This window comes from Pararge aegeria, chromosome 18, assembly GCF_905163445.1.
Source record: "Pararge aegeria chromosome 18, ilParAegt1.1, whole genome shotgun sequence".
In the NCBI taxonomy this organism is placed as follows: Eukaryota; Metazoa; Arthropoda; class Insecta; order Lepidoptera; family Nymphalidae; genus Pararge; species Pararge aegeria.
In genome coordinates, this window is record NC_053197.1 from 17,364,550 (window position 1) to 17,389,990 (window position 25,441).

Genomic DNA, 25,441 nt, shown 5'->3' on the forward strand with positions numbered 1-25,441 from the left:
TTAAAATCTTTGCCCTAAAGGAGCTCTGGCTGTACGAGTTGTGCACTAGTGAGCTGTCCTAGGAGCGAGGCGTATGGGTTCCATTTAACTGTCAATGTCCATAATATTATTATAAACTTGAGAACAATGTCATAGTTGGGACAAATTAAAAAATTTTAGGTGACATTATTTTTGTACGAATTGTTTAACGATGATTAAAAAGTGTACTTTAACAATTATTTTTTATTATTCCTAACCATATTTTTTGAGAGACATTTCATTATCATAATAAGCTGCTGGTGACGGCAGATCAAAAACAGTCGCACCCTACTCTCCCCGCGGCTAGGAAAATACAACGCAGAACGGATATTGGATAGATTCTCCTGCTGTTCGCGGATAATAGCAAATTAAGCTTAATTTTCATAATAACACAGAACGGGCCAAAGCGTCCTCTGCGCTAGTGCTTCCATCACCGACCCCGCAAACCCGCCTTTAGTCTCGCAGAGGACTGATACACACGAAGCTAAGTAACCCTACGAATGTGCCCGATGTGTGAAGTTGCAGCGGTAAGTTCAACACATGATCGAATCGCGATACGTTTCAGTAATATTACATACAGAACAGTTTATTACTCACCGCTCAGTTTAGGTAATAATTCTATTCTTGTAAAGCAAACTTTATCTTCCTCTTTAATTTTAAGATTAGTACAAACAGTTTAGACATGAAGTCCAGCAGGTAAAAGTCGACAATCACCTTAGTTTTCTAGGAGCACTGAAATAAATCTCCAATGATGTGCTCTCAAACGACATACACGATACACAAGGCCTCTCAGACCCTCGGCAAGGCTAGCCCAGGCGGGAGACAAAACTCATAACCCCCAATTGTATCCTCTGACAAGGGATATAATTAACGTGTCCACTTGCTAAAGCACAGAAAATTAAATTTTTATCCTTACCCCGGGGAGATAATTGTCTCCAGCCCATGCTAGCCGCGCAGGTAGCCTTACAAGTAGAGGTTTAAAACATATGCCGTGTTCCTTGTATAATGAAATGAAAACCTTCAAGTGTATTATGTGACGAGTAATATTGGCTTTATGGCACAAGAGCAGTAATTGAAACGCACAAGTGGTAACAAATAGTTTATTGGAGTATCGGGGAAGCGGCGGAGGCCTCACTGCGACGTGAGCAGCGTGAGCTTCTCGTTGAGCTGCAGCTGCGTCTTGATGAGCTGCGCCAGCGTCACCACCTGCGGGGGCAGTGTGATGGCTTGTGTGAGGGCAACACTATTTTAACACTTTAATGCATTATTTATCAATAGGTTGCATAATAACCATACTAAACCAAGACAGACCATCTTAATTTGGAGAAAGCAAAATTAACTATAAAAAAAAAAAAACTTTATTTTATCATTTTTATCAGTCATTTGATATAATATATTGAATATCTATCCATTGATAAAGTAAGTCAATCGCAGTTTGGCCGCACTCACCATGAGCAGGTCCTTGACGCCCGCGCTGAAGGCGTCGGCGAAGGACTTGGCCACCATGTCGGGCAGCGCGCTCACCAGCTCCAGCAGCTCGCGCCCCACCGCGTCGTTGGGCAGCGCGCGCTCCGCCAGCACCTCCTCGATGTACTCCAGCACCTGCGGGGAGCGGGTTATGCCTGCTCGTTGTATCTCCAACAGGTCTTGTATGTATATTATAGCAATTTATATTTACAATAATTAATATAAATACCTAGTGGCTCATTGTGACAGCTCAGATTTGTAACCTATATTTATTTTAGTACTAGCTGTTGCCCGCGACTTCGTCTGCGTTTGTTTTGTTTTTTGAAGAGGCATTCAATGTAGCTGTACTTCTTAAAAAAATTTAAAGTATTCAGTATCGCTAAGCCTTAAATGAGGGGTTTCCTGCTGTCTGCTGAAGAGTTCTGTCCTGTCTCCAACCACAGTTTGGGCAAAAGTTAAACACATATTATAACCTCTGTAGTACAAAAATAATTATTTAAATCGGTTATAATTTATCGGACTTATGGTGTAAAATCGTCAAACACTTTCATACCCACTCCCTAAGGAACCGAGATTAATGTCGGGATAAAAAGTATCCTATATTACTTTCCAAGAATATGTGTACAAGTTTCATGAGGATCGGTTAAGTAGTTTTTGCGTGAAAGCGTAACAAACAAACTTACATTGGCATTTATAATATTAGTAGGGAAGTTAAACCAATAACCAAAATAATTTGTAACAGTTGGATTACTAATAAATAAATAAATTACTACTATTCAGCCTCTTATTGTAGTATAGTTTTATTTTTGTATTGTAACCTTGTATGATTTAAATGTAATAGGTAATCAAGCGACACATTTGCTAACTGCAAGTAAAGCTTGTGGAACCATAAATTATGAAATCTGAAGATTACTCCCAAGTTAATACTAGGAAAGGGAGTAAATAATATACCTTTTCCAGCAGCGAGGAGATGTTGGAGGCGGCCTCGGCGACCTGCGCCAGGTCCACCATGGGCTGCACCTGCCGCGAGCGGCCGCCCGCCGCCATCGTCTTCCGACACAGCTGTAGGCCCACCACCTGCAACAGAACTGGCACTGGGCACCCTGTTGCTGGTCGCACGAGTTTCCTAACTACTTCTATATTCGTATTTAGAATTTTCAGAGTCAGTTTCTTTTTCTCAAAATTAATAACACTAGTAACAGATGTACCTCCTCCTACACAATAAAAGATAGCAGCATGCTGCATCACTAGAAGGCAGAACTGCAACAGGGTCTGAGGCAGACACTGTCACCTCACCTCAGGCTCGTAGTACGTGAGCCCCACGTCCACGGGCGTGAACATGCAGCCCTGCTTGCCGCGAGGCACGCCCAGCGCCACACACACGTACGCGCGCAGCCCCATGCGGGCGCCAGCCAGCGACGTGTCCAGCGTCACGTGCACCGGCTCGCGGCACTCGCGCGAATAATACTCGTGAATCACCGACGAGTGGTTCGTCACCTCGTTGCCCGTCGCCCACCAGCCTGGACACATGACACAGTACTAATATGACTCATCAAACCTGTCCTGTAGCTTTCATTTTACAAGAATATTATCATGAGAAGGAGAAAACAATATGAACACACAATGGAACTTAAATAAAACTAGTGGTGATGAAGAGACTGTGATGCATTAGTTAAGAGAGAAAAAATGGTTGTAATCAAGTCTCGAAGAATCATCATTAATCTAAGCTGAAGCTTTATTTCAACCTACCAACAATATTTTCTGAGGCATTGACTCTTCTGTTAAGCTCATACACATCCATAGCATAGTTGAGTTCTGCCTCCACTTGGTCTGCATGCTCCTTGTGAGGAACACAGAAGCAGTTTGTTACCTCCACCACTCCCTTGTCCAAAGTACCTGTACGACAACATCCACATAATTGATGATTTTTTGATTACCTACTGATTTAACAAAGGAGAAAATAACAATAATGAGAGGTCAGGCAAAAGGAACAATTATTACAGTCTTTCTCGTTTCATATCATCTCAACAAAAGGTAATGTATATTATTCATATCTAATACGATATATAATTTATTTACTATTACTAAAAAAAGTGTACATCTACTTGCTATAACACAATCATAACCTTAAACATAAACAAAACCACGGAAACTTTTAATTTATGAAAAACAGGTTGTAACTTGTGAAGTAATGGAAATATTATGAACTGCTCGTGATATACCTTTCATAATTAATGAATAACGAAGAAAAACTGCCCAAAACAATATCAAGATAGGTTACCTTGCTGAGTTGCCGAAGCATACAAATTATAAATATCAACTATTATAAATCGGTTGACTGAAATTTAGTACGAAATAAATTATTTACCAAGTAATGTGCCGATAACGCGATGTGAATCAGCATTTCGGCGCTCGTAAGCATCAACTATTTGAAATAAAACAACGGGATGAACCTTTACGGTAAGATTGAGCGCCATCTTGATTTGAAAGACTAACAATTGTCATTGTCAGGGACAATCACCTGGCATTGACAGTTGACCATATTTTGACATTGACACTTTAATTTCTTCATTATTTCCCATAGGGAATAGGCAAAGGTGTATCACCGTATAGCTATGTCTTCAGTCTTGATATTGACAAAAGAGTTCTTTATAGCTCGGGATACATGTTTTTTTAAGGCCAAGCCAAACCCAAAGATGATATCAACATTACATCATTCAAAGTGAGCAACTAGTTTTTATACCTTCTTTGGCCTAAGCTCTGAATTTTAATAGTTACACAAATATTAATTACACTAACAGATATTCATTCAATAATATAGTCTATGATAAGCGTTGCTCTGCAGTTACGGCCACGCTTTTATTACATTTTGTGATAAGTAAAATTTTATCATTTAGTCTTTCATCCCCTTGCTTAATTAGTTTTTCGTTTTGTTTAAAATACGCCCAAAGTTATTATTTACTTAAAACTATTTGTCGTTACTCTAAATTGACGTCCACTGCTGGATATAGCTAGGTCTTTTGTAGGGAATACTTTGGTACTCCCTATGTTAGGGAGTACCAAAGTATTCCGTAAAGTATTTAGTATTTAGTAAAGTACCACACCAGGATGGTGTTTCCAGCGGCTCCTAGCGAATCGTTCGATGTCGCCTGTCCACCTCGTTAGGTGCCAACCAACACTGCGTTTTCCGGTGCGGGGTCGCCATTCATTCCAACCTCCATCGGTTTTCCGAGATATGTGCCAATTGCCACTCCAGCTTGGTGTTTGAACTATGTCGGTAACGATCACGTAGAGATACTCCTAACATAGCTTTCTCCATCACCCACTAAATTACTTGCCTTCTTATGAGGCCTAAGCAATCACGTTTAGGTATGTTAGTCATAACTGGAAACACTTGTTCAATACAATATTTTGGTCTTCAGGCACCGAGGGATTTCGGACGTAAAGATGTCGCGAAATTTCCCGAACGTTGCCCATGCGAGTTGTATTTAGCGGTTCACCTCTTTCTAGACTCTGGACCTACCTAATGGGACCGTAGGTATCTTCCGATGTTTAGGTTTGCATTAAATGTTAAACACACTTGTTCGGAATCACTTTACTGTACTTAAAAGTGAACGAGGACGTCATAAAACCAGTCGGGGAGTTTGTGCCCCAGGTTTGTGCGTTTCAACTGTATGAACTATGGTTGAATTACACCTGTAGGTACGATCGTAAATGTAAGTTCGTGAATGTTGATATGTATGTGTGAGAATGCTTGTATGTTCAAAATGTTATTAGTAAATTAGAATAAGGTTTTAAGTTATATATGTAGGTAAAGTATTTAGATTAATTATTATTATAATATAAGTATTTTGTTAATATATTGTTATCAGACCCTACAGTATATGTCGAGTACATATACCTACATTTTCGAGCTCCCAACTATTACATAATTTTCGATATACAAGATACCTAACATCTCCCTGTCGAACTTCTCGCAGACATGGTGGTGTTTTCGTACAAGCACTTCAACACTTTGATGTACCTGTAATCAATTCGGCACCTTTGAAGTGACCACGGACCTGCACGGACCCACAGGTTTGCAGCGAATCAAGGGCTTTCTCATAATCCACAAACGATTAACAAAGTGGCCGAAACAAAAGTTACAGACCAAGAGAAAAAGAAGACCAAAGAGTATTCTTTGGTCTTCTGTACCTATAAAGTTGTAGGTACAGAAGCCACAGTTTATGGTATCTTTAGACCCTTTCGGAAATCGTCTTTTTCGGGACAAACCTATTAGCAACACGATTCATAATGACTCTCAAGAACAACTTTTAGACATGGCTCAGCAGCAAGATGGGTCTGTAGTTTATCAGCAAGGTATGGATAATGCCTTGCTGAAGAACAACTATCACAATATCCCATTAGTTAAACTGTCAATTTAAAGTCTTCCCTGTAAGAAGACTTTAAAATATCCTGGTAGGTGACAGCAATGACCTGCAAAGTCTCTTCTTCTTCTTCTTCTTCTGTCCCTGGGCCTTTTCCGCACTTGGTTGGTCTGGGACCGTCCGTTGTACGTATGGCCCCTGATGCGGCTCCCCGCTGGATCACTCCAGCCAGCCAAGCTCGCTCCAAAAGCTTAGGTGCAAAGTCTCATCAAAATCAATTCAGTTCAATCGGTAACATCACAGATACTAGAAAGACTAGTGTATAAAGTTTAATCGAGGCGCGGCATGCGATGTCGTTCACAGAGTATATTATTATTTTTATTTATACTCTTTATTTGCACACAAAAAATACAGAAGAAAAAAAAACCCAGACAGAAACAGTCAAAAGGCGGCCAACCTTAGGATAAGGAAAACAAGCGTATAACAGAATGCAGATTATATGCTTCAAAATTATAATATAATACACTCGAGTTGTCTGGTTAATATTTTGAATAAACTTGCTAACTTTAGCGATGGTATGATGGTATGATTGTATGTTTGCATGAATAATTTTGCAGTTTTCCAAAGTTTGCATGAATACATATTTTACCACTAAGGCAATTAAAATGATTAATAAAAACACAATCACTGCTCTAAATTTTCATTTATTTTTCACCAACAAAAAATATTTACAAGGAGAACAAATAATTAGATAATAGCATAGGTAACTAAAAGGCCTTAATTCTATATTACTAAAAACTAATCAGAGGAAGGTGTTGTGTGAATTCTAATGCCATGCATTTCAGCAATTTCAGTTTTCAACGAACTAGTGACCAGCCTGTGTTGCTTTACAGTCGACAAACCCACAAATTCCTTAGCTTCTATACTAATCTGAAAAACAAAATTATGAATTAATGAATGAGTATACTTGAATATACTTTTATTGCACACCACAAAAAGTACATAAACATTATGTTGTTTACAGGACATTAAGCTAGCAACATAAGAAATATAATGTGTGCTTGCTTGCTCAAAACATGTTCTTTTTGCATTTTGTTCACAAATAAAGTGTCTTAAACTTTACAAGGCCTAATCTATAAATGTGGCAAAACGTTGGAATACTTATGCAGTCTCTTATAACACCACAACTGGCAGCACCATGTAACATTTTTTTTTTTTAAATCTTTATTTATTTGGGACTTTTATCCAATACGGATATGCCAGCCCCATCATACCTTAAGTAACTAGGAAACAAAAAACCTAATAATTATATTAATATAAGGGAAATGTAACAGATACAATCTGTTGTTGCTGCCTACGCAAAAATATCTCAACAACCACCATGTAACATGTATATCACACTACATCAAATGTAATTTTGTGAAAAAACTGAAACAATTAAGGAAATTTTTTATGGAATTTAAAAAAATAAACTATAACACAGGTGTATAATTGCAATAATTTAAAAACTTTGCAATAATTTAAAAACTTCAAAATAAATTAAATCCCTTGCCTCAAACATAGCCCCACAGCCTCCAGATATGTCCTGAACGCTCACATAGGTAATACCAGGAAGTGACTTTTTCAATGCTTCAGTAAGTTGTTGCTCCTTGGACACTGAATTTTTCTCAAAAGCAGTGCCATTACCAACAACCGTGCGACTCTGAGAATAAAATTATAAAAAATTAATCAAAGCTCCAGCTGAAATTCTTATCACATAATTTATCAACATCTAATTTAAAATCAATTAATCTTAGGAGCTGAATTTCCATATAGGTATATATTCAAATTATAGGATTTATTAAAATTGTGATTGCTTTCTAGAGCAGCATTCGAGCAAGCATTCAATGTGACTTGTTGCATCAAGATAGTTGAAGAGTGCAATAGGTTTAACCAGAGAATCCTTTAATATCTAACATCATCTAACCTAACCATCAATAAATATACATTACTCCATACTGTTTATTATGAGTAAGAGACAGTTGATAGAGGGAGATTGAGTAGTTAGATGGTTAGGTTATGGGCTCTGCCGGGTGTCCTACTTTTGGGATAAATAAATAGGTGTTTAAGCAGTTGATCACTTACTAATTTATCTCTGTAAGGCGCTAAAACTTTAATGAAATTCCGAAACATCTTGATGGCGATCCGATATAAGTATACTTTAGTAACTAATAAATTATTGGGGCATCTTTGATATTTTAAATCATATTACACAAACAATTCGCTAATCGAAAAATGGCAAATTCTATTTACATAACATAACCTAGATTATTCATCTTGTTTCACATATTTTTTATTTAGTCTTTCCCGTACTCCGTAGATAAAAGGCAAAGATATATTACCGTACAGCCATGTCCTAGTGTATTTCTTTTAAAATTAGCTTTACAGACACCTTTAATCTGCATTCTAGTTTTTTTCAGCCTCATTATCATTATTGTTTATAACTTCTTTTGTTGTTTAGTGTTCAATTACTATCCCTGCGTAGTCACAGATACAGGACCTCCCTTAGTAGAGCACTTGTGTACAAGTGCTTATAAAGAATCCAAAGCAAAGCAATACATGTTCCAGTGGTCAAAGCAATACATGTTCCAGTTCTAATCTGTGCTGATAAGGCCTCAGATACAGGACCATGCTAGGACTGATATTTGTCTATGTTTCATAACTAATGTCAGTTGACATTTGCACAGGCCAGTAATAAATGTATATTCATGTCACAACAAACACACGTGTTTTGGAGTTCGGATGGCATGTATGATTTGTGCAATGTAAATTAAATAAAATATAAAATGCCTCCTTATAAAGCAGGTTTATTAAAAAGAAAAGTTGATCCTAAAAAATCAGATAAAAATTCTGTAGATGACAAAGTATGTATATATGTGATTGTGTGTAATTAATAGATCTGTCTAATACGTTTTAATTGGTGATTATTTCAATTGCAGGAAATCAATAGTGATAATGAAGAGAACTTAATTCAAGGTGAGCTGGACGTGCAAGACGATGCCACCGACTCTGAACACGAAGACGAACCCGCCGGCTCAGATGGCGAAAGAGATGTAAGCATGGATAACAACTTCTGGAACTGGAGTGTATTATTTTCTTTAACAAACAGCCAAAACTTAAACAAGTAATATATAATCTTTGATATCTCTATACGTTTGTTGCAGGAAGTTGTATTTGATGACAGCACAGACTCCCTGTTGGAAGACCAGCAATCTGACCAGTCTTTAGATGAATCATCTGTAAGCAGACATTTTAAATTTATATTTAGGTTATAAGAATATAAACAAAAGAATTAAATGCTTGTATCTGCATTACTTGCATTGTGAAAAGAATGGAAAGTAAACAAGTCAAAATGTTGTGCTATCCTGTTTACAATATTCCTGCTAGAATAGGATAGTACTATTTCTGTAGCTGCTATAGTCGTAAAAATGTAATAGGCCCGTTTTGACATTTGTGCAAGATTCTATGATCTTGCACAATGTAACTTAGAACGAAACTGAAAGAAACAATAAAATAAAAATCAATTACATACAGTGTTTTAAAAAATATGTAAATTTTTTGGGACGTTAAATAATATGAAAGAATATATCACGAGTATTCTTTTTGCGCTTACTTCATAGTAGCATGCAATTTATAATTGTTGCGAAACGTTCCGAAAACAGTTTCGTTCTCAGTCTTTTTTTTTTTTATACTAGGGCTGTAACCATTTTATTAATCAACAGCCAGTCACGCATACTGGTGGTGAAGTTAAAGGAATACTTTGAACGAACGAACACTTTACAATACATAATAATATCAATCAAGTACTGATACAAACTTGAATTGATTTATCGTGAGTATCGAGTCTCGAGTCTTATGGTTCATAACTAGTTACGTTGCGATGACAAATGTCAAAACGGGCCTATTACATTTTTACGACTATAATTTAATAACGATTGGCACCAATGTCCTTTATCTGAAAGATATGGATGTTATGTAAATACTGGTACTGCTCACTGGTATATTTGTTTTTAGGAAAACATAACCTAAGATATGCTTGTTTTAGAACCTCACAGATACTGAAGATGACAGCAACATTGATGAGGATTCAGATGGAAGTGACAGCAATAATGACTCAAAAGAAAACCAGGGTGTTGATGAGCAGAGTAAAGACAGTGGTGCTGAGACAGGAACCACCCCATCTGCAGGTTCCAGTGATGAGTCCTCTAAGAAGCCTCAGGTTAAAACAAAAAAGCTGAGACCTAAACAGAAGCCTAATCTGTTAGAAAACAAGGCAACTAAGAAGATGTCTAGCATAGATGTTCTGGCTAAAAAGATAAAAGAAACTAAGGTGGCAATAGAACCAGTGCAGCAAAAAGGTAATCTTTTGTGTACCTGTGTAAGTGTGTGACTTATTAACTGTTGTCAGTCAGTATGTCACACACTTGCTTAGGTAACCACACAGCTCTATTTGAAATTGGTGAGTAGTATGCTGCAGATAAGTGAGTTGTTGTGCAGCCTGCCTAAATATTGTATTTGTATACAAGTATTTGTATACAACAGAGAAGGGATTTAACTTTGTAAGTTAAGTTTTGGGAAAGTAGGTTTATGTGTGCACAATTTTCTTCTTTTGTTTTTTTAAAATAGGTTAATTAAAACTATAAAGGTAGGGGATGAAACCAAATGAATGAATTGATTGTTCTTGGCTTCTGTAAAATTGAGCAGCATTTTATTTGGGCGCCATGAGTTGAGAATTAGCATGATTGTGAAAAAAGTCATGTTTTTATTAACCCTATATTATAACAAGTGAACCTACAATGTTATAATATAGGGTTAATGAAAACACAACCACTAGTTTGCATTATACTTTTATAATAATCATCATACAGTTAATACATGGTTTAAATAGTAATGCTTAACACTAGATACATATTTAGACTAATTCCACACGGCCCAACAAAATGAAAAAAAAAAGGAAACAATTATTTTTTTTTTATTCCATTTTATATTAGACTAACTCCACAATAATAGCAGAAACAATCATTCTACCAATTTTAGTTTTGAAAGGCATTGTATTAAAATGTTACTTTGGCCAATGATGTGTTTGTTCTTAGATGAATATGAATCAGGAGACACATCAGACGAGGAGGACAGAGTCAACACAGTGGGCGAGGTGCCTATGTGGTGGTACAATGAGTACCCACACGTGGGCTACGACCTGGACGCTCGCCGCATAATCAAGCCGCCGCAGCGAGATCACATTGATGACTTCCTGAAGTGAGATATACAGACATACACACTATAATATAGATATTGATGTAGAAATAAACGGATGTCATAATCGGCTGCTCCACCTCAGTCGCAGTATTCAGTGCTGTGGTTGTGTTGCAGGAAGTGCGAGGACCCCGAGTTCTGGCGCACGGTGCGCGACCCCGCCACCGGCCAGGACGTCATACTTTCCACCGAGGACCTGCAGCTCATCGAGCGCCTGCGCGGCTCGCAAGTGCCCACCGGCCAGCCCGACGAGTACGAGGTACTCTTTACTGCTACTCAGCTTTTTATCTCTGGAACTAAGTTCTAAACTGACCACCCCAGCCATAGTTGTAGTCCACGAAGTGATGCTGAAAGAGAGTGAAGCTCGCCATGGCATCCTCATATGGTCAAGTATGTACTCAACACCAACTGTACCAAAGCTGAATAAATTCCATATGAAAACATAAACTGATTAGTGAACCCGTCGCCCGCAGCCCTGGGTGGAGTGGTTCTCGCGCGAGGTGCTGGCCACGCCGCTGCGCGCCTTCCCCGAGCACAAGCGCTCGTTCCTGCCGTCGCGCGCCGAGCAGCGCCAGGTGGCCAAGCTCGTGCACGCGCTCAAGATGGGCTGGACCAAGACCCGCAAGCAGATCGCCGACGAGCGCCGCAACAAGCGGGTGAGCTGCGCTTGGATCAGTACGCCTGCTCGCTGAGCACTGCCTCCCTGTGAACTGTGCGCTCCACACATGTTCTACTAGTTATTTATGCAACTATCAATGGTTGCATACGAGACTTTATCTACACCCATAATATATTATATCCTCTGTAAAACATTTTGTCAAAAATTACTACTGACATTAAAACAGCCAGCTCTAGTTCGTAATATCATCCATTTCTAAGAGTATTAATGAAAAGACATTTATTGCATTAGTAGTGAAGTTAACATTTCGTATAGTGCAATTTATAAAAATAAAGAATATTAATTATATTTTATTATCCAAATTAAATGTTGTCCTATTTCATGGGAAATACTGTAAAAAGGATTGCAATACTTTTAGGTAGGTCGATTCACAGGGTTGATTTAATTTAATGGCAGTCTTACATCGTTGTGGAACATATCACAGAAGCCGTGCCAATCTGAAAAGTATTAACCATTGCTTAGTTTATAAGAAAAACAATATATCTGTGGCTTTTAGGACTGAAAATGGTCATGTCCGTCATAAATGTCGACTGACTATTTCTGGACGTTTAAATTTTGATTTGGTCTTAAATTCTGGTCATCAAAATTACAACTATCGTTACAAGCAAAGTTAACGTATTGCAGAATCCAGACCGACATCCAATTTTCCAATCAGTATCTCAATGCTCTCCCCGCTGTGCAGGAGCGGCAGTTCTACAACCTGTGGGGCGCGGGCGAGCCGGCGCCGGGCCGGCCGCGCCACCTGCCCGCGCCGCGCCGCGCGCTGCCGGCGCACGCCGAGAGCTACAACCCGCCGCCCGAGTACCTGCTGGACCACAGGGAGATGAAGGAGTGGGACAAGCTAGCGGAAACCCCCTGGAAGCGCAAGTACACGTTCCTGCCGACCGCGCACAGCAGTCTGCGGCTGGTGCCCGCCTACCCGCGGTTCGTGCGCGAGCGATTCCTGCGCTGTCTCGACCTCTACCTCGCACCGCGCGCTATCAAGATGCGCGTGAGTATCAATTGTCGACATCCGCCGGCCCTACCTATGGCGGATCCCACTTCTGAATTGACCCCGTTCACTTAAACGCCCCCGCAGCTGACCATCAGCGCGGAGGACCTGGTGCCGAAGCTGCCGTCGCCGCGCGACCTGCAGCCGTTCCCCACGGCGGAGGTGCTGTGCCTGCGCGGCCACGGCGCGCTCGTGCGCAGCGTGGACTTCGACCCGTCGGGCCAGTACATCGTGTCGGCCAGCGACGACGGCACCGTGAAAGGTACCCCGCGCCCCGCCGGCCCGCCGCGGCGCGGGCCGGCGCTCACGCGAGTGTGTCGCAGTGTGGGAGACGAGCTCGGGGCGCTGCCTGCGCACGCTGGCGCTGGGCGAGGCGGTGCGCGCGGCGGCGTGGGCGCCCGCGCCCGGCCTCAGCCTGCTGGCCGTGGCGCTGGGCCGGCGCCTGCTGCTGCTCAGCCCGGGCGCCGACGTGGGCGCGGCGCGCGTGGCGCAGACCACCGACGACCTGCTGCGGGACGAGCCGCCCGCGCACGACACCGCCAGTGAGTGCGACCGCCTTGGACACATTCTTAATTAGATAACGTCGTTCTTCGTCGTCGTTCGTCTTAAACTGTAAATGAGGAACAGAAAAAGTCCTAGTATTGATCCCCGAGGGACACCCAATTTTCATAAAAGTCCCGCTAGACCGCTTCCACGTTAACTCTTTGAACTCTATCATTAAGATAGGAAATCATAAAATCTAGAGTTACTCCCCGAATTCCATATTGGTTAAAATTGCTTGGACTCGCCTACTTTTATGCAATTCAGTCATAGTCCACTGAATGAAAACTAGTGTATCAGCAATCATAAAAGTCTTACTAGTGAAAGTAGAGTTAAATAATGTAACAAATTTGCTAAAGAAAATAGTGTACATTTCGTTAGGGCCAATTGTAATAAACATAAAAGGTCCTTAACTAGCTAGTGGAAATTGTGGCATCACCACAACACGTTCCAGTTTCGGGTGGGCCTAATGAATTCGGAGGCTAAGCGAGTTCCCGGTCGAGAGCTCTAGACAACCGCAGCTCGTTGTCGGGAGCTCCCGGCCGGGTGCGAGTAAGTTTGCTCCCGCGCAGTGGACGAGCGCACGGCGGCGTGCGTGCAGTGGGAGCGCGCGGACGCGCTGCAGTGGGCGCGCGGCGTGCGCCTGGCGCTCGCGCACTTCCGGCCGCTGACACACGTGAGTACCCGCCGCCCGCTGTTGGGAGTGAAATACACATCAATGGACGAAGGTCTACGAACGCCGCCGAAATCGCTAAAACATTTGGTGAACATTTCTTAGATCTCACAAGCAAGAGTTATGTTGAGTGAGGTGTTTTTTTTGCTACTACTATACTGCCTAGTGAACTGGCATTATCCATTTTTATCGATATGACGAAAGCATTTGATGTTGTCTACAGACCCAGCTCTAGAATGGATAACATCTTTTCTTAAGCATAAAAACTGTGTAGCCTATAAATCAATATACAAAATAAAAAATAAGGTGTACCTCAAGGTACTGTCTTAGGGCCTCTCTTATTTCTTTTTCATGTAAATGGCTTACCTTTCATTACAAATAATCATATGACTATTTTTGCTGAATACATATCTATTCTTTTGACTTGTGACAATGATAACATAGACTAATTTGAATCCAATATAAATAAAACAGTGAAATCAATAATTGAATGGATTGAGCAAAATAACCTACAAATAAATATTAATAAAACTAAATATATTCAATTTAGACATTTTAACAAAAGACATGTTAAACTAATGACGGAAATGGGTTAAAACAAGTAGATTAATGTAGATTGTTAGAATTGTGTATAGACTTGCTTTTGGAAAAGTGTAGTAAATAATGGATATAATAGACTCAATAGGTTCAATAGATTTGTATGTGCTGCGTAGATTAATAAAAACTGTAAGAGCAGTTTGTATGCTACAAACTGCTCTTACAGCATATCATGGATATATTTCATCAGTACGATATGCACTGATACTGATTATTTGGTGAAACTCGGTAGAGGTAAATAAAGCATTTGTTGTCTAGAAAAAAAATATCATAGTGATTCTCGGTATTGGCACCCTATGAATCACGTGAGCTTACTTTTAAGGAACTCAAAATATTGCAGCTTCCTTGTCTGTATATTTTAGAAACAGCAAAGTTTGTTAAAAAGAACCCTCACATTTTTTTTTTTTTTTTTTTTTTTTTTTTTTTAAAGTATATAGACAAGTGCTTGACTGCAATCACACCTGATGGTAAATGATGATGCAGCCTAAGATGAAGCGCGCTTGCCTAGAAGATGCCTATTCACTCTTGATTTGAAGGTACCCAGATTATAGGTATCAGGGAAGACGGAAGATGGGAGGGCATTCCAGGCCTTTGCGGTGCGGATCAGAAAGGAAGAAGCAAAACGCTTCGTACGTGTTGATGGTATTTCAACCACGTAACGGTGCAGATTCTTTCGGTGCCTCGCAGTTCGATGGTAGAAAGGAGATGGTTTGACCAAATCGAATAGCTCCTGAGCACACTCTCCGAAATGTATCTTGTAGAAAACAGCCAGACAAGCAACCTTGCGCCGGTGTTCAAGGCTTTGAAGTCTACTGACTACAAGGTCGTTGCCAATGAGTCTCCTAGCACGACGATCCACCGAATCCAAAGCATCGAGCTGGTACTTGGCAGAGCCATCCCATAAATGGCTGCAGTACTCCATGCACGACCGAACCTGAGCTTGGTACAGGGTTAGAAGCTGTTCTGGCGTGAAGTAGCGCTTAACTTTGTTGAGGATGCCAAGTTTTTTGCCAGCAGTTTTAGCTTTGGACTCGATGCATTGTCCAAAGCTTAGATTGGACGAAATGCTGATACCTAGGAGCTCAATACTATTCGTGATTGGCACAGATACATTTCGGAAAGTCGGAGTTAGGGGGAACGGACTCCGTTTGGCGGAAAACAAACACGCTTGGGTTTTGGAAGCATTAAACTGTACCAGATTAGTGTCACCCCAATCGGACACCTCGCTTAAGGCCAGATTAACGCGTTCCACCAAGGCCTCTCTGAGCACAAGAGTTTCGTCTCCACTAGCTCGTGGACTGGAGATGTATCTAGCCGTCACAGTGCTGTCATCTGCATACCCAAAGATGCCGGGTTTTAACAGATCATTTATATGCAGCAGGAAGAGCGTAGCGGAAAGAACCGATCCCTGAGGGACACCAGCGTTGATGGCCATTAGGTCAGACGAGGACCCATCGACGACAACCCGAAAAAATCGTCCACTCAAGAAATCAGCGATCCAGTTGCAAAAACTAATGGGTAACCCGTAGGCTGGAAGCTTGTGCAGAAGACTTTCATGCCAGACACGATCAAAAGCTTTCGATACATCGAGTGAAACGGCGAGCGCTTCACCGTGCTTATCCATGGCTTCACCCCAGATGTGCGTGGCATACACTAAAAGATCCCCTGTTGACCGATTTCGTCGAAAACCGTACTGACGGTCTGACAGGAGTTCGTTGTTTTCTAGGTATGCCAGAAGTCTGTTATTAAGTACACGCTCCAGACTTTTACATAATAAAGAGGTGATAGCAATTGGTCTGTAGTTAGATGGGTCGGCACGGCTACCCTTTTTTGGAACAGGTTGCACGTTGGCAATCTTCCAAGCTTTCGGGACCTGAGTGGTTTTAAGGGAGAGGCGGTATAAACGTGTTAGAATAGGAGACAATTCGGGAGCACAGGTTTTAAGAACCACTGCTGGAATTCCGTCTGGACCACTGGCTTTATTCACATCCAGATTGCGGAGCACTTTTAAAACCTCACACTGTCGAATGCGTATCTCTGGCATGACAGAGTCACAAAAAGGTATGGTTGGTGGTGAGGCACTTCCTGAATCTAGCTGTGAATTAGCTGCAAACAGAGATCCTAAGAGGTTAGCTTTATCTGTTGCAGTAAAAGCCAGAGACCCGTCAGGTTTCAAAAGGGGTGGCAGCGAAGGACGGCAAAAATTCGTTTCGATGGACTTCGAAAAAAACACATTTTTAAAACGATTCCTGATTATGTTTATTATTATTATGAAATAAAATGGAATTATCTATGATAGACATTCAAGTCAGTCTTATTTAAGAAAAATTATTACTCTATGTGTATTAAAATGTTAATAAATTACGTACTTTTTCAATGATAGAATTTATTTCTAAACTCAAAAAATAGCTACAAAATAAGAACTTTTATACTGTTTATGATTTTTTACAGAAAAAAGTAATTCGTTTCATGTGCCCCCTTTCTCTAGACATTCACGATTGAAATGTGTGCAGGTGTCGTGGCACGCCAAGGGCGACTACCTGTGCGTCACGCTGGCCGACGCGGCGTCGCGCGCCGTGGTGGTGCACCAGCTGTCGCGGCGCCGCAGCCAGCTGCCCTTCCGCCGCGCCAAGGGCCTGGTGCAGTGCGCGCTGTTCCACCCGCACCGGCCGCAGCTGCTGGTGGCCGTGAGTACCCGCCCCGGCCGCCCGCCCCGGCCGCCCGCCCCGCCAGCTAACCGCGTGCCCTCCGCAGACGCAGCGCGTGGTGCGCGTGTACGACCTGGTGAAGCAGGAGCTGGTGCGCAAGCTGCAGACGGGCGCGCAGTGGATCAGCGGCCTGGCCGTGCACCCCGCCGGGGACAACCTGCTCGTGTCCTCCTACGACCGCAAGCTCGTCTGGTGAGCGCCTCCCCGCTTCCGATGGCGAAGTATTGCGTATCATATTATTATACCTACTGTTTTTACTATTGTTAACATTAACTTTTGTGACGGTGTACTGTTGGTATTTTATTTTAAGCAATATTCGAAGTGTAAGAAAGTACTTATATTCTGCATGTGATCTGATGATTCAGCAAATTCTGAAGGAATGTACTAACAATGGCACGAAAAAAAGAGCTCTGACTGACTCACATAAACCGGCGATTTTATTCATACAAATTAACTTAATTTTTTGTTTCATATTTTTTTATAACAATACGTTAATTTATTGTATACACTAAAAAAAATATTTAATGTAACCGCCGCAATGGCAGTAAAAACTGATTTACTGCGCTGGTCGGTCGTCGGAGAGCTCACTAAACTGGACACAGGCGATGCGATCCACATTATACCAAATGGGTATCAAAAAAACCTTGATGCGTAGGATCTACTCAGTTGTGTTAGTACCAATGAGCCCCCGCCCGCTGAGCAGGTTCGACCTGGAGCTGTCGGCGCGGCCGTACCAGACGCTGCGCCTGCACGGCGGCGCCGTGCGCGCGCTCGCCTTCCACCGCCGCTACCCGCTGTTCGCGTCCGCGGGCGACGACCCCTACCTCGTGGTGTCGCACGGCATGGTGTACAAGTGAGCTCCGCTGCACCTCTACTTACTCGTTTTGTGCCCGTTTCACTCACGACCAACGAGCGAAAGCCTAAGTAACGCCTAATCAAAGAGGATTCCTATGGATACATTTACTTTTCACCGATCGGATTTCACTCAGCAACCCATATATACACAATCCGACTGGTCTAAGATTCTCGCCACAAGGCGTGGTATTTTGTGTTTGTATTATCAGTTTCCATTTTATCGTATGGATGTAACATTATTAAAAAACCGATTTTATATTTTTTTCATCTGTCAAGTGTCATTTTGTCCTACCCCTAACGTGGTTATTCATAATTGAGTGTTTTTCACTACTCATCATCCAAATCATCCGATTTAATCGTGTCCTAGGATTAGTGAAACCGGGCATTAGTTTCGCTTATTCCATACTATTATTTAAATGGTCAAACGTTTCTTTAAGAGCGGCAGATGTCCTGTACAGGCTCGTACCTTGTCCGCAGCGACCTGCTGCAGAACCCGCTGCTCGTGCCGCTGAAGCAGCTGGCGGGCCCCGAGCGGCGCGCCGAGCTGTGCGTGCTGGGCCTGCGCTGGCACCCCGCGCAGCCCTGGCTGCTGGCCGCCGCCGCCGACCACACGCTGCGCCTGTACGCCTGAGCGCGCCAAATATACCACTCACTGTACACCATGGTTTCATTGCCCTCCCTCTACCTTCTGCACAAGTAAACGGGTGATCACATCTAACTAATATAGATCACTCAGTATTTTATTTATCGTTTTATCTCAATTGACACTTTCTTTTCATTTAAACGTGCCAATAGGCAGAATTGCACATGCAAAACGGTACTGGTATGCCATTCGTAAGTTAGTAGCTTAGAACGAGGACGATAGATAAAATTAAAAAATGAGGTACATACAAAACAAGTATTGATTTGTATACGGAAGCCTTCATTTTAATAGGTGAAGAAAAAGATCGAACTCACTAAACACTCTTCATCGCTGGGACTGAGGTTAGCATAATAAGTATTTTCGAGGTATCTTGGGAACTCTTAAGTTTTTTCAATTACACAACACTAGCACAGAGGCTTATTGATTAACATGGAGTTTTGCTTGAAAAATTTAACTAAAAAATAACACTGAAAAGGCATATAAAACCTTTCTTATCCCATTCGGAAATCCGTCTACATAATATATTACCTTGTTCAAGATGGATGCTATTAATTAAAGGATGTAATCCCATCCCATCCAATCCCCCTCCTCCCCACTATCCGTGTTGTGGGATTTGAGGATAAATCAGAGTTACTTGTAATCCAATAATGGTACCAACATGGTTGCGCTAACTTATTACAATTCACAACTCCATCACTAATTTAAACCTCGTTCCAACATGTCACCTACCTATGTAATTTTCATTAAAAATCAACTATTCCTATTTTTTTATGTTCTATGACCATACTTAACTTTTTTTCTCTTTTTATATATTAAAATGTAATAATTACTTAGGTAAGAAGGTAGGTACCTAGGTAATTTAAATCCGTTTCACTCAACTTTTCATTCCCGCCAATAATTCGGTCAAAACTCGCGTTCCCGCCATAGACAACATATTTTTCTCTGATTCTAATAAATTATTTTTTTTATTAAGCACTACTAATATACAATCACTGAGCATCCAAACTATAGTCTGTTTGAAAAATTCGGTTTTAAGAAAGATACAGTGCTGTTAATTGTACGTTAATCCTATTTCCTAATAATGGCAAGTGATGCTATTTTAATAACTAAACAGGGTGCCTAGTGTGAGATTTTTTACTTAAGTCTTTTGTCCAATGCCACTAGATAGCTCGATTCCATACAAATCTTAGTCGACTTTCACACGATGGAATAGGTAGAATATGTCACACTTGGCATTAGCTCACTTTTATTTAAATATATTTGCTGGTCGTTTTCATTTAACGAATTATTAATCCTTGACCGTTATTTGAAACTTTTGGTTGAAGAGGGCACTACTGTTTTCTGCTTTATCTATGTATAATCTGTCCCAATTTATTGACCTCTCGCTCGCACATCTCCCATCTCACCTGGCAGCTCAGCGGTTTGAACCGCGTAAACTTCTATCATTGGCGTCTTGTTTTCTGCGACGCACAGTCGAGTCGTGCTTGAAGGGGTACCTACGTACTTGCTATATTTTATTGCAACTTTGTACATTCAACTCCTTACAATACACGACGTTCTTTGTGAGGGAACCTATCACGTGAGTAATTTACTTATCTACTTTCATGCTGATAATATTTAAACGGTATTACCGTTCGATATAGTTTTATCATTTGGGTTATGTAGATTTGAACAAGAGCTTGCGTGTTCGATTTTCAATCTACCCTCTATTTTTTTTTCCGATTTTATAATTGTGTGTGTTATTTGCTGATTTGAGTTTATTCTATTGTCCCAGATAACTTTATTGCGTGTTAATTGGTTAGAAATGAGTGATAAAGAAGGTGAATTATTTAGCGATAATATTTCGACGAATACCATCAGCGGCGGGTTACGTACCGATAAGCAATCTAAAAGACGGCGTAGCTCTTCTAGTAGTAGCTCCTCGAGCTCCTCAAGTGCTCAGAGTACTTCTTCATCAGCTAGCTCAAATTCTCGAAAGCATAAAAAAGGCAATAAACGTAAAAAGAGGGGCGGCAAACGTAATCGTCATCGTCAACGTGACCGCCGTCTCTTAAACAAGTTGACACAGGAAGTTCAGAAACTTCGAGAACAAACAAATTTAAATTTTTTGAATTCGGATTTAGTTGATGGCAATATTAGCGGGGAACTTTACATCGATGGCAGTGAGCACGAATCCATTAATAAGCAATCGGAAGTACTTACGGAGCCGAACTTCGTATTTGAAATCGAAACGAAGCTCAAGGAACCCTCAGTTCCCAAAGCTCCTCAGAATTATTTAGCGACATTAAAAGAGATTCAACATTTTGAACGTAGTGAGTGGTGTGAAGTTCGATACGCGGAGACTCAGAAGTTATATAATCACACTCCTGGTTTTGTCGAGCTAGAGGCCAATGACGAGATTAAAGCCTATGATTCATTACGGCATCTAGCCCATTCCGATAAAGCATACGCTGGCTTAACGTTTTGTGTTCTGAAACAACGCGAAGTTTTACAAACTACCCTCCGTAAACTCTTACAATGGGCCCGTGACTCTGAAGTTACTTATGAAGGGCTAAGTGAGAAAATAAACGAACACTTTTTAAATGGTGAGTTTTATAAGACTTCATCGGAACTGCTACAACTAGTTTGTGGCCATCGGGCGGAAGTTGTTCAGATGAGGAGAGACGGTATAACAAATTGTCTACGGGATCCTTTAACTAAGGTTGCCGTAAAGAAAGTACCCCCCTCCTGCCGCCATTTGTTTGAAGCTGAATCACTGACCAAGGTACTTGAAAAAGCTGGTGGCGTCCGGAAAGCTTTCCTGCCCTTGAACAGACATGGTTTAAATGCTCCCGCTTCGCAAGCTGGACCGAGCAAGCCTGTACACCACCCCTCGCAGGGGCAGGTGAATCAAAATGTACCTTCTCATGGATGTTGCGCTTCCGGGCGCATTTCCCATACAAACCAACCCTCGCAGGGTTGTTTTCATTCTCATCCCTCGCAGGGACAGAGATATAATAACTATAATGACAAACGTCATACATTTTCGAATAGCCACAGAGGTTCCTTTCGTCAAAGAGGGGGCCGTCAAGGGAGCAAGACTCTGGACAGTAACAAAGGACAATTTAACAATCCGAAACGTCATTCAACCTCCTCGGAGAACAACTCTAGAGGAAGAAAACGTAAGTTTTGACAATCAGACATTCAGGGCGGGTCAACTACTTCTATACCGCCGTCGGTGGGCTCAACTGGGGGCTCCGATCTTCATTCAGAAAATATTACAAGGGTATCGCATACCATTTTTCCAAAAACCCCCTCTGGTATTGCCAGATCTAGCGGGCAAGCGGTTCTGTACTCGGACATCAGATCAAATGACAACCGTTGTAAACCAAATGATAAATCACGGTGTTTTAGAAGTAGTCGACCATGCACCAAGTTTTATTTCGAACATGTTCTTGGTTCCAAAGAGCGACGGATCTCACCGACCCATTTTCAACCTGTCGGCTCTCAACGATTACGTAATAACAGACAAATTCCGACTAATAAACGTTTACCGTGTTCCCGATTTTCTACAGTCCAAGGATTGGATGTGCAAAATAGATTTGTCACATTTCCATTTACCGATAAGTGCGTCCCACAGGCGATTTCTTCGACTAGTTTACAGGGGCGAATTGTTACAAATGTCATGCCTACCCTTTGGTCTCAGCACGGCACCAAAGGTGTTCGCTTCCCTGACAAATTAGCTCAAACTCTGAGAGAGCAAGGGATACGTATTATCGTTTATTTGGACGACTTTCTCCTGGCCCATCAGAGTCCACAAGTCCTACAGTCTCAAGTACAAATTGTTTTAGAGAGGCTTCGTTACCTCGGTTGGCAAGTAAACCTAGGCAAGTCAAAGCCTAAGCAAAAGCTCATCTTCCTAGGAGTACAATGGGATACTCGGAAGAACGAAAAATCTTTACCATCAGAAAAAGGTCTCAGTCTCTGTCTAAAGATCACAAATATTCTGAGCAAGGGCTTTGTTACACTAAAAGAACTGCGAAGTTTAGTCGGCTTTCTGAATTTCGCGAGTTTTGTAGTCCCCAAAGGGAGACTACACTATCGAGGCCTTCTCGACCTTCTCAATGTAGCATCCAAAAAGACCACAAGCAGCCGGAATCCGCTTTCAAAGGAGGCATTGAAAAACCTTACCTGGTGGCTCCAAAACCACTGTTTACCGAGTTGTGTTCATTTACCAGCCCCAAATCATTTTCTGGTGACAGACGCATCCGACCTGGCCTGGGGAGCACAATTGGACAGTCGAGCGTTTTCAGGACAGTGGACCGATCAGGAACAGGACTTGCATTGCAATCAGAAAGAACTTCTTGCTGTATTGAAGGTTTTGCAAGTTCAACATCGGTTTCTGAATCGATCCACAGTTCTGTGGCAAAGCGACAACCGAACAGCGGTTTCCTACATTCGGAACGAAGGTGGCACGAAATCTACAGCTCTCATGAAAATTACATTCAAAATTTTTCACTTGTTAGAGCTTCATCAGATCCATCTCTCTGCTTATCACATACCGGGAAAGTACAACAGCCACGCAGATCATCTATCTCGTTACCGATCACCCCCAGAGTGGCACCTTGCACAGAAATAATTTTCAGAAAATTTGGAATTCCTGTTATAGATCTGTTTGCCTCGAAAAATGCACATGTAGTGGCCAATTATGTCTCCTTAGATCAACACGACAGTCAAGCAATGTTCCACAATGCTTTTTCCCACCAATGGAGTTACCAGCTAGCTTGGGTTTTTCCTCCACCTTACTTGATACCCAGGGTGCTAGCACATCTCAATCAAGCACAAGGGACATTTCTTTTGGTTGTTCCTTGGTGGAAGCGGGTGTTTTGGAGATCAGACCTCAAATCCAGGGCGTTGGCAGCGCCATTCACGATACGTCGTCTGGATCGGTACCTGATAGACAAATCGACAGGCCTACCACCTCCCAACGTACGAGAAATGACATTAGAAGTATGGAAATGTGGGGCTGGTCGGAAGATCTAACTGGCTGGGATGATTCTCAATTAGAACTATTATTGTCATCCTGGCGTCCGTCCACACGTAAGACTTACAAAGCAGCATGGAATAGATGGCTTGCTTGGAAAAAAAAAACTTGTTCAGTCAATCCATTTAGCCCTAGCGGTTCTAATGTAGCAAAGTTCTTAGCAGACTTACATTTAAAAGAAAAATTATCATACAACACTATTTTATTGCATAAATCTGTTGTATCCACGTTATGCAATACGGAACTATCCGGTCATTTAAGCTCACACGTCCTAGTTAAGCATGTTTTAAAATCAATATCATTGCAGAAACCTGTGAATCATAAGAAATTTGTTTGGAATATTGATATTCTCGTTTCCTATTTAGAAAGATATAATATTGATGAAAACAACTTTTTTCAAACATCTAGACATTGCGCGGTCTTGCTGTTGTTATGTTCAGGTCGTCGTGTACATGACCTAACTTTGCTGGCCGTAGATGATAATCATTTTGAAAAGAAAAGCGACTATCTCATTTTATGGCCGAATTTCGGTTCTAAAACTGATAATTGTGATTACAGACAGTCGGGGTGGAAATTACTAAGAAGCCCTAGAGGAAAGAAAGTTGACCCGGTTTTTTGGGTAAGCCACTGTAAGGAGCTCCTTCACGACAGGCGTGAAGCAGCAAAGTGTTCTAACTTATTTGTACATTTAAGAGGTCAACCTAAAGCTGCATCTAGGACAGTGATTGCTGGATCGGTAAGGACATTATTAGCTGAAGCTGGAATCATCGCGTCCCCGGGTAGTATTCGATCAGCGGTAGCTTCAAAGAACTGGGCTGACAACGTTCCTATAGACGACATCCTATCGCGAGGAAATTGGAGATCTGAAAATACTTTCAGACATTTTTATAGACGGGAAATTATCAAAGTCCCTGCGCATTATGGTATTACTAACTCTTTGTTCCATATCATTAATTATTTTTCAAATGTATTTGATTGCATAAGTTTTGCTACTTGCCTATATACCTACTAATCGTAAGTAGTAAGGTAAATTATTTTCATGTTGGAGTAACAAGTGAATACCTTTTTGTGTATTTTAATTTTTAATAAATATTTTTCTCATACAATCTAAACCCCTTTTAATAGCTAAGGTCCTCTTGGATCTACGTAAAGCTGTCGTATGAGTACCTACCTACTTTAATCTGTATTTACACATTCTTTTAAGTATAGGTAAAAAAGTCACATTGGCGTCCATCTCCACCAGGCGATAACAAACACGTCTTCAACCAAAAGTTTCAAATAACGGTCAAGGATTAATAGCAGCGTTTTACCTGAAAAATAAAACGCTTATTAATACTTACCTTATTTGAAACTTTCCATTTTATTTCTGCCTGGGTGGGTTTTCGACTCAATGATAGAAGTTTACGCGGTTCAAACCGCTGAGCTGCCAGGTGAGATGGGAGATGTGCGAGCGAGAGGTCAATAAATTGGGACAGATTATACATAGATAAAGCAGAAAACAGTAGTGCCCTCTTCAACCAAAAGTTTCAAATAAGGTAAGTATTAATAAGCGTTTTATTTTTCAGGTAAAACGCTGCTAATAGTAACA

The 25,441-nt window shown here is 41.3% G+C and overlaps 4 protein-coding genes across 4 annotated transcripts; 2 read left to right on the forward strand and 2 right to left on the reverse strand.

The window, feature by feature from the left end:
- Window positions 1-1,104: 1,104 nt before the first annotated feature.
- LOC120631701 (eukaryotic translation initiation factor 3 subunit F) lies at window positions 1,105-3,986 on the reverse strand. Its single transcript, XM_039901378.1, has 6 exons — window positions 3,854-3,986; window positions 3,235-3,381; window positions 2,782-3,005; window positions 2,437-2,562; window positions 1,468-1,620; window positions 1,105-1,224 (listed from the first exon to the last, which is right to left on the reverse strand). The coding sequence occupies exons 1-6, from the start codon at window positions 3,960-3,962 to the stop codon at window positions 1,150-1,152; spliced, it is 834 nt and encodes a 277-aa protein (XP_039757312.1). The 5' UTR covers window positions 3,963-3,986; the 3' UTR covers window positions 1,105-1,149.
- Window positions 3,987-6,539: 2,553 nt separating this feature from the next.
- LOC120631542 (bolA-like protein 3) lies at window positions 6,540-8,168 on the reverse strand. Its single transcript, XM_039901170.1, has 3 exons — window positions 7,977-8,168; window positions 7,405-7,554; window positions 6,540-6,782 (listed from the first exon to the last, which is right to left on the reverse strand). Exons 1-3 carry the CDS (start codon window positions 8,022-8,024, stop codon window positions 6,651-6,653), a joined length of 330 nt encoding a protein of 109 aa, XP_039757104.1. The 5' UTR covers window positions 8,025-8,168; the 3' UTR covers window positions 6,540-6,650.
- A 410-nt stretch (window positions 8,169-8,578) lies between these two features.
- LOC120631524 (ribosome biogenesis protein BOP1 homolog) lies at window positions 8,579-18,844 on the forward strand. The gene is made up of 15 exons (XM_039901144.1): window positions 8,579-8,755; window positions 8,831-8,944; window positions 9,056-9,130; window positions 9,937-10,249; window positions 10,985-11,147; window positions 11,262-11,403; window positions 11,618-11,800; window positions 12,506-12,814; window positions 12,902-13,076; window positions 13,138-13,356; window positions 13,927-14,030; window positions 17,138-17,311; window positions 17,379-17,524; window positions 18,036-18,185; window positions 18,665-18,844. The coding sequence occupies exons 1-15, from the start codon at window positions 8,678-8,680 to the stop codon at window positions 18,816-18,818; spliced, it is 2,499 nt and encodes an 832-aa protein (XP_039757078.1). The 5' UTR covers window positions 8,579-8,677; the 3' UTR covers window positions 18,819-18,844.
- Window positions 18,845-20,634: 1,790 nt separating this feature from the next.
- Window positions 20,635-24,778, forward strand: LOC120631812. The gene is made up of 2 exons (XM_039901493.1): window positions 20,635-21,991; window positions 24,412-24,778. The coding sequence occupies exons 1-2, from the start codon at window positions 20,635-20,637 to the stop codon at window positions 24,432-24,434; spliced, it is 1,380 nt and encodes a 459-aa protein (XP_039757427.1). The 3' UTR covers window positions 24,435-24,778.
- The last annotated feature ends 663 nt before the right edge of the window (window positions 24,779-25,441 follow it).

What these genes read in the sequence shown, in the direction of transcription:
- LOC120631701 (XM_039901378.1), bottom strand. Translation starts at nt 3,962, where the DNA reads ATGGCGCTCAATCTTACCGTAAAGGTTCATCCCGTTGTTTTATTTCAA. An exon ending in CGTTATCGGCACATTACTTG is followed by an intron (nt 3,382 to 3,853) that starts GTAAATAATTTA and finishes GTTGTCGTACAG; the next exon opens with GTACTTTGGACAAGGGAGTG. An exon ending in TGCCTCAGAAAATATTGTTG is followed by an intron (nt 3,006 to 3,234) that starts GTAGGTTGAAAT and finishes TCATGTGTCCAG; the next exon opens with GCTGGTGGGCGACGGGCAAC.
- LOC120631542 (XM_039901170.1), bottom strand. Translation starts at nt 8,024, where the DNA reads ATGTTTCGGAATTTCATTAAAGTTTTAGCGCCTTACAGAGATAAATTA. An exon ending in CGCCTTACAGAGATAAATTA is followed by an intron (nt 7,555 to 7,976) that starts GTAAGTGATCAA and finishes TTTTATTCTCAG; the next exon opens with AGTCGCACGGTTGTTGGTAA. An exon ending in GCTGTGGGGCTATGTTTGAG is followed by an intron (nt 6,783 to 7,404) that starts GCAAGGGATTTA and finishes TTTGTTTTTCAG; the next exon opens with ATTAGTATAGAAGCTAAGGA.
- LOC120631524 (XM_039901144.1), top strand. Translation starts at nt 8,678, where the DNA reads ATGCCTCCTTATAAAGCAGGTTTATTAAAAAGAAAAGTTGATCCTAAA. An exon ending in CGACGACGGCACCGTGAAAG is followed by an intron (nt 13,077 to 13,137) that starts GTACCCCGCGCC and finishes AGTGTGTCGCAG; the next exon opens with TGTGGGAGACGAGCTCGGGG. An exon ending in GGCCGCAGCTGCTGGTGGCC is followed by an intron (nt 17,312 to 17,378) that starts GTGAGTACCCGC and finishes TGCCCTCCGCAG; the next exon opens with ACGCAGCGCGTGGTGCGCGT.
- LOC120631812 (XM_039901493.1), top strand. Translation starts at nt 20,635, where the DNA reads ATGAGTGATAAAGAAGGTGAATTATTTAGCGATAATATTTCGACGAAT. An exon ending in CAACTCTAGAGGAAGAAAAC is followed by an intron (nt 21,992 to 24,411) that starts GTAAGTTTTGAC and finishes TTGTGATTACAG; the next exon opens with ACAGTCGGGGTGGAAATTAC.